Source organism: Montipora foliosa, chromosome 9 (assembly GCF_036669935.1).
Source record: "Montipora foliosa isolate CH-2021 chromosome 9, ASM3666993v2, whole genome shotgun sequence".
In the NCBI taxonomy this organism is placed as follows: domain Eukaryota; kingdom Metazoa; phylum Cnidaria; class Anthozoa; order Scleractinia; family Acroporidae; genus Montipora; species Montipora foliosa.
Genome location: NC_090877.1, coordinates 26,870,628 through 26,878,103, shown reverse-complemented (window position 1 = coordinate 26,878,103; position 7,476 = coordinate 26,870,628). Strand labels below are relative to the sequence as shown.

The following is a 7,476-nucleotide window of genomic DNA, read 5'->3' as shown; positions in this document are numbered from 1 at the left end:
TGGAGAATAAGATGAACTTGGCTAAACAAACATTTAAAGCCGTTGTTATTCGATAAACAGTGATCATGTTTACCATTCACATAAACCTGATGGACAATAGCAGATGCTATCAAAACACTGAAAAGCGCTGACTCGAAAGAAAAAAAGAAGCCGAAACAAAATTAGGTTCAATGTGTGAACTTTGCAAAGAGCGCTTTCATTTTATCTCACTCTAAAGAGTCGCAATGTTTACTGTTCATTTTTGTTTTCTCTAATAAGCCATGCGTAACAAAATAATGCTGAATAACCGACATCTTGTTACCCTCTAACCTTAGCCATCTGTATAGCGAATCAGAGAGATAAGGAAGCTCATGCAAAACCTTTTAATTGACTGCAAGTCGTACCTATTAAATGGTTTTGCGCGCAAACCTTAATTATAAAGACGAAAAAGGAAAACTATTAAAAAATAACGACCTTTATTTTATAGTTTTTAGCCTTGTATCTACGTATTTCATTTTACCTTTCTAGCGAATAACATGTAAAGAAAGAAAGAAGGAAAGAAAACTCCAAGTTGGACTCTGTGTTTTCCTAATAGATTGCGTGACAAATGGGCCCATCCACTATCGTCCAAAATCCATCGTCCGTGTTTTTAGCACATTTATCGGTAAACTGAGAATGTTTTTCTCGCTCTGAGAACAGTTTTCAGGGCGCATGAAATCACATTCAGTCTCAACAAACAATTCTCAGTATCTACCAATGAGAGCTGGTGAGTTTTCAATTAAAACAACATGTCTGGTAAGGATCTGTCGTGAATCACCGATAAACAATTACTCTTGAATGTTTGCTTGTGATCACATCGATGAGCCACATGTAAATGAGTTTAGACAATGGTCTTTAGTCAATGATGCCCAAGTTAAAATTTTGCGAATCTCAACTTTCTTCACAAAAACGTTGTTTATGTGGTCCTTTAGCTATAAAGATTATCGGCATAAAAATATATGGGTGATAGTAAGCTCAAATTAAAACGTCTTAATTCAGTCACACACTGTTCCACACACTTGCATATTACGGGAAAGGCAACGTGAAATTCTGCTTTTTCATTCTACATTCCTGTAAAGCCAATGAAAAACGTAAACTTACTGACAATGAGTCGATCCACTGTCCAAATTTCCATTCAGTAGGTTTCCTTGGTCCATAACTAGAAGCGGATTATACTTTTCCCTGAAATTCGCGCCAAAATTTCAACACGCTTGTTCAGCCACTGTTTCTGTACGATGTCAGTGAATAATGCCTCTGCCGCTTAGAGGATGTCTTACCTCTTTGCAAGAAATTTAATTTACTAGCTTGGTGAGCCTATTTTCGTCCTTCTGCTCAACTCTAAGCACCTTCCACTGATCATGACGTCGACCCTGAGCGTGCACTAGCCCGCCAAGGCGGACAACATTTACGATTTTAATACGTATATCATGTCATACAATCTTGACAGGTCGTCGGCGGGCGGTTTGCGTCAAAGATGCTTACAGAATTGAGAACTGTTCTCGTTTTCCACCAATCAACGTTGTTATTTTATGTTATCGTCAAACAACCCCATGAGATTATTCTCCTAGACCTTTCGCTTTTTTTTTTAAGCGTATCGTTGAGATGCTTTTGGTCTTTTATTGTGTTAATCAATGATGGCTCAACTCATAAACACTGAACGTTTCAGCACGCGGTTTTTCCGGTCAACGTATCAGCCGCATGGAAAACTTTGCACGAATCCTGGTTAACTCATATTCTATCTCCAGGGAACTTTCGCGTGTTGGCTGGTGAAATACAGTTAATGATCGCGACTATTCGTTAAGGTACCAAACATTTGACAAAATATCCTGTGAATCATCACTCAAGATGCCGCTCGAACTTCCCAGCGATTTTTCTACGAAAGTTCGCGACATTTAAAGCGCGCCATGCAAGCTTTTCAGTTGCATTACTTTTGCACAACACTTCATATCATCATCACCGGGCAGTATACAATTGATTGACTGTTTTTTTTTTTCAGCCAATCAACATCGTTATTGCTTTTATATGCTCGTCAAACAACCCTATCAAATGAGGAGGAATTCTCCTGACAGAGCAAATAGATGTTGCTGAGATGCAACCTTCACATGGCAGTGATTAATGTTGGATTTTTCTGCGTAACAACGACGGGAGCTTTCGAGGTGTCGTGTTTGTGATCATCATGGGCACTTTCGCGGTATTTGTTCGATTTTCTGCGCTGCATAGGTTTTTTTATTCATACCCAGAATTGTTCTGGAGTTCAGTCAATTGCAGTTTTGTTTCTCCGAGAACTGTCGGCAAATGTCAGCAGTAGATAACACCCGGCTTTGTCACAGTGGCTAATCGGCATTGACGCTGCCCTACAAGCGTCACAATGAACTAAAAACTCTCAGAAATGAGAGATGTGGTCGCGTTTTTCTTTCTTGTATCCCTTTCCGTTTACATGACGCTTTACCTCGCGGGGAAAACTTCCACCAAATTTCCGTGTCACCTCCAAAAAAGTGTTCCCGGTCAATGTGAGACACGTACATCTCTCAGTGCTTTTAAGAAAAGGAGTGTTTTGGTTTTCATTGCTTTCTATCTGACCTATGGTCTTGCAGGACAATGCTTAAAAAGAAACTTTGTCCGACACTTTCTTACTTTTGAAAAGGCTTTGAATTCTCGCTGGTGGCCGAGGGAGGCTCAGCATTTGAATTGCAGATAAAATATTTCCCGGCATGCCACAGAGCTTTATTAGGCGTCTTGTTTGTTCGAGGACTGTTTGCGAATGCATCCACTGGAGACTCGTTCCTTGAAATGAATGCATCTTTGTTTAATCAGTGGAGTCGTTGAGCCTATCTCAGTGGTGTCAGGAGTTGACTAGTCCACAAAAAGCCTTTCGATTTCAATCAATCTTTTTCACGGGATGGACACATTCCTATAAAAACTCGGCTTATGAATGGTTACTTGATAATTTATTTTAAACCTCCTGGACTTTTTAATTTCTCTTTTACCGGCCATTTTTTGAGATTTAAAAATCGATTTTAATTATTTTTATCCATCTGGATATTTGGGGCGCAAAAGGGACTCTGGAGATGTCGCGTTTCACGATCATGAGCTGTTTTTTGCGGTATCCGACGTACTGACTTTGCTCGATTTTCTGCACTACAGAGCTTTATGTCTTCGTTCCCAGAATTGCAGAGTTCAGCCAACTAAAGTTTTGTTTGTCCGAGAACCGTTTGCAAATTCAGCCACTTGTTGTCAACAGTACTTCGATAAGATTTTGACAGCCGGATACATATGGGGTGCCAAATGTAAAAATATTATTTAAGTACTTTTCCCCTGTATTTTGTGTTATTTGTAAATAACACATTGAAGTACCTTTGCGATTTATAAATCGCAAAGTTACCAACTTTGCGATTTATAAATCACAAGATTGCGAACTTCGCAATTTATTAAATCGCAAGGTTATCAACTTCTTGCGATTTGTAAATCGCACAGCCTGAGTTCGTAACCTTGCAATTTACAAATCGCAAAGTTCGTAATCTTGCGATTTATAAATCGCACGCACTTATAAATCGCGCGTGCGTGCGATTTATAAATCACAAAGTGTGATTTATTTTATATTGATCGGTGGCAATGATATGAAGTGTTGTGCAAAAGTGATGCAATCGAAAAGCATGCATGGCGCTCTTTTAATTCGCGAACTTTCGTCGAAAAAATCGTTGGGAAGTTCGAGGGTTAGGGTTCCAAAATGACACTGTTCATCTTAAAGAATACAGTTCACCATAAGTGACACTAGGCTCTCGAACCGACTGACTACGTTGACTGAGAATTCTTGAGTTCGTCCCTTCTCCCTGCTGGATCCACTTGGGAAACTGTACAGTTTTCCAAGTCTACAACCTAAGGAATCAAGAAAATAATAATTGCTATACTCTCTATAGGTTCTCTAATAAGCTGTATTGACGGAAATTCTCAACAATGTCTTACTTGAAATGAAATAACAAAAAGAAATTCGGTGCTCCCAGGTCAAAGAATTAGGGCGATATGCCCGTCGTGTCTCTGAGAAGTCCAAAGAACAGACTCTATTATCAAGTGGATTTTCTAGATGACAGTCGAACGCCAATACGTTTACTGAGCTACCACTTAAGGTTTAAGGCGAGGAATCAAAAGCGCTGTCATAGTAGCTGTGGTCTAGGCATTTCGGCATTGCCGGTATTACCATTCAGGTGACCATAGCTCGTATAACTTTGTCCGTCTGTTTTAAAATTGTGCTTTCCACTGGTTAACTGAAGCCTGAATGACACCCAACATGGTATCGCTGGGAGTTTAATCCCCATCCTTCAATGGAGGTCCCTGGTTATACCATAAAATGTTAATGTCCATATTCTTATGCTTTTGTAAAACTGCAAATGACGCTGGATGAGCATTGTCTATGGTGGTTATCATCGGTGGTGGTCATGCCGGTTCAGGTTAGGAATATGAGCCCGTAGTCCATCATGGTATACTTACGCTGCGTAGCCTGATGTGGGAATAGAAATTTCTTGTATGCCGAAAATGTCAAGCTGTAACCAAGCTCTAAAATAAGACGAGCATGAGCGTAAAAATTAACATGAACCAATTTTTGACAAATTTCTTTTTGGAAGTTTTTTACTCCCAGATGGGAAATTGCTTCCCCGTGTGCAAAAAAATCCCTAATCTGGGATTTTGTGCCTTCGTACAGCCATTGGAGGAGTTTTTGAAACATTTGAGAAAATGTATTTGCAGAAACCAGGCATATTAGTCTAACGCATATGAAATCTTCAAATTAAATATGTACTGCAGGTTATTAAACGTATCACTATACCAAAGCAGTTCAACGTTTGACTTAGTTACTCAAGCTCCACTTGCAGTCGTTAATAAAAAAGGCTGCATTTTTCTTACTGATTTGGTTGTTTTCTCTGCCTCTGAGTCGCTTAATCAACTATTTTTTGAGTGCATGTGTTGACGCAAACGCCTTCAACCAGTGCTTTTACAATTGTTGAAATTGTATGCGGTCCAGTGTAACTTTGGGCTATTTACACATACACTGCCAAATTTTGGCTAAGACTAGGTCACAGAGTAAAGATCGTTGGACAGTTCTTGAACTGCATGTTATTTTTGTCCGCTTACAGATAAAACTATCTTATCTACTTTTTAGTCACACTCATGTGGATTTACAGCAGGTAAGTGACCTGCTCTCTTACATGTAGTTGTCGTTCCAATTTTTTATGTACTACTGGTTACCGAAAAAGCGTTAAATAAGACTGCATTTACCTTCTTGTTTATGCAGTTGGTGCCATGACAGCGCTGTATGCTTAGCAAACAAGCTGTATGGCCTTTATTGCTTTGAACTCTCATGTCGTACTTCTTGTTTTACAGATGTTCAGCAGAGTTTCGGAAGTTTTTAGGAAAGCATATGCTAAATCTTGGTAGCCTTAAGAGACCTGACAATGTCTGGTCATTTTTCACATTTTTCGTTTTACCAAAAAATGGCTGGTTGGGAGCCCAAGGAATTGTTACCCAAGAGAGAAACATTTGTTATTGTAAAAGATATGACTCTTGTGTATCCTTCCTTGTTCAGGCGAGAGAACACCAAAAATGCGTTGGTCGAGGACATGCAAAGGGAACCGGATCACCTGTAAATCTCATTTAACTGGGGCTAATACCGAATGGTGGAGACCCTTTATTGCAAACACCACCGTAGAGAAGAGGGGAATTTGGTACTAAGGAGATTATCCATAAACGAGGCATGTCACAAGGGTGATACTCCGTGACATACTTGACTCCAGAATCATCTTAAGCCGTGGGCAATTATTCCGATTGACAAGGTAGATCTCAGTCCGCTCTAGGGAGTTTTTATATACTTTGCAAAGGGTAATTACATTTCAGCGAAAGAATAGGGGTCACCAAGTTCATTTTTTAGGTACAAGCATTTAAATATTTAAATACAAATTTTGGGGTGTTTTTAGATGGATCGCCTGCTGCTGTAGTAACTTACTATTTCAAACTATTGAGTGCTTTTTATTGTATACAGTAACGTCTCCCAGCCTGTTAAGGCGTGTCCATCTCCAAAAAAATCAGTGTCTTTGTAGGAAATTAATGACAGGCCTGCACGGACTCCTTCAGTGTGGTTTTTGTGGTTGCCTCGTGTCTGAACCTAAAAAAAACTATATTTTTGCTCTGACGCGCATGTCGTTAAGGGATTTACCTCTTTTGTATGATGTTATTAGAGGTTTTAGGTAGATATCTTTTAGCATAGGAGCATAGGCTGATTTTCTATGATACTCCATAGTTCCATCAATATCTTTTCAAGGTTTTTATCTGCTGGGTGGTACATTGTAACAAAAGGCAAAATTCCCTGGTTTGTATTTTTGTTTTGAGTTAAAGCCGATTGGTCTGGAGGCAAAACTGACCTCCAACAGACACCTTTCTATGATGGGGCTAGGATAGCTGCGCGCTTGAATTTCTCCAGGTTCTCTTCAAATGTTGTTTTCGAAGAGTTTGTTCTAAGCAGTCTCATTGCTTCGCCTTTAATGAAGCCATTGCCATTTTTTACGCTTGGAGAGTGGCATGAGTTGTAGTGTGTATATTGAAATGTTTCAGTCGGCTTGTAGTGAGTTCTGATGTCCAACTGAGATGGATTTGTTCTTGAATCGTTCCCCTTTAAACACCTCCGTGTCGAGGAACGTGATTTCGTTCTCTGTTATTTTGGGCGTAAATTTGATTGTGGGGTGGAATTTGTTAGCTTGTTTAATAAAAAGGTCCACCGCATTTTTATCGCTGTCCCAGAGAGAGAAGATATCATCAGTATATCTTTTCCATATTCTTGGCTTGGTATCGTTCTGTTGTATTAACGATGTTTCAATGCGCGCCATGAAAATGTTAGCAAAAGAGACTGCCATTTTTGTCCCCATGGCGGTTCCATGTGTTTGGAGATAGTTATCTCCATTGAACTGGAACGAGTTTTCGTTTAAAATCAAACCAAGCATTTGTCTTAAGAAGCATGTTGGGATCGATGGATCATGATTGTGGAACTTTCCGTATGCGTCGCATACCATGTTCTTTACCTCTTCATGTGGTATATTCGTGTACAAGTTACTCACATCCATTGATACTAAAATTGTATCCTTGCCTATCTTTGTTTTCTATATGAAATTTATGAAATCAGTTTTGTCCTTAATAAAGGATTGTTGTTTTTGTGCGATAGGCCGCAATAGTGTATCCAAAAATGAAGATATTCTCTCGGAGGGGCCATCACAACCAGTTGAACCAGGGACAACCAGGGTCAAATTCAACGAGTGGTCAGAGCGGGTCTTGAACCCGGGATCTCCGGATCTCAAGGCAACCGCCCTAACCACTTGGTCACACTGCCTCCTGCAGTGTAGTACGTTACAACACCGTGTTGCTACAATTAGAGGTTTCATGGGGGATTTTAAACAGACTTTACATTTGAATGCATCATGC

At 39.7% G+C, this 7,476-nt stretch overlaps 1 protein-coding gene across 1 annotated transcript; it reads right to left on the bottom strand.

Moving 5' to 3' along the window:
- Positions 1–6,611: 6,611 nt before the first annotated feature.
- LOC137971623 (uncharacterized) lies at positions 6,612–7,121 on the bottom strand. The gene has a single exon (XM_068818419.1). The coding sequence runs from the start codon at positions 7,119–7,121 to the stop codon at positions 6,612–6,614; it is 510 nt and encodes a 169-aa protein (XP_068674520.1).
- Positions 7,122–7,476: the final 355 nt, after the last annotated feature.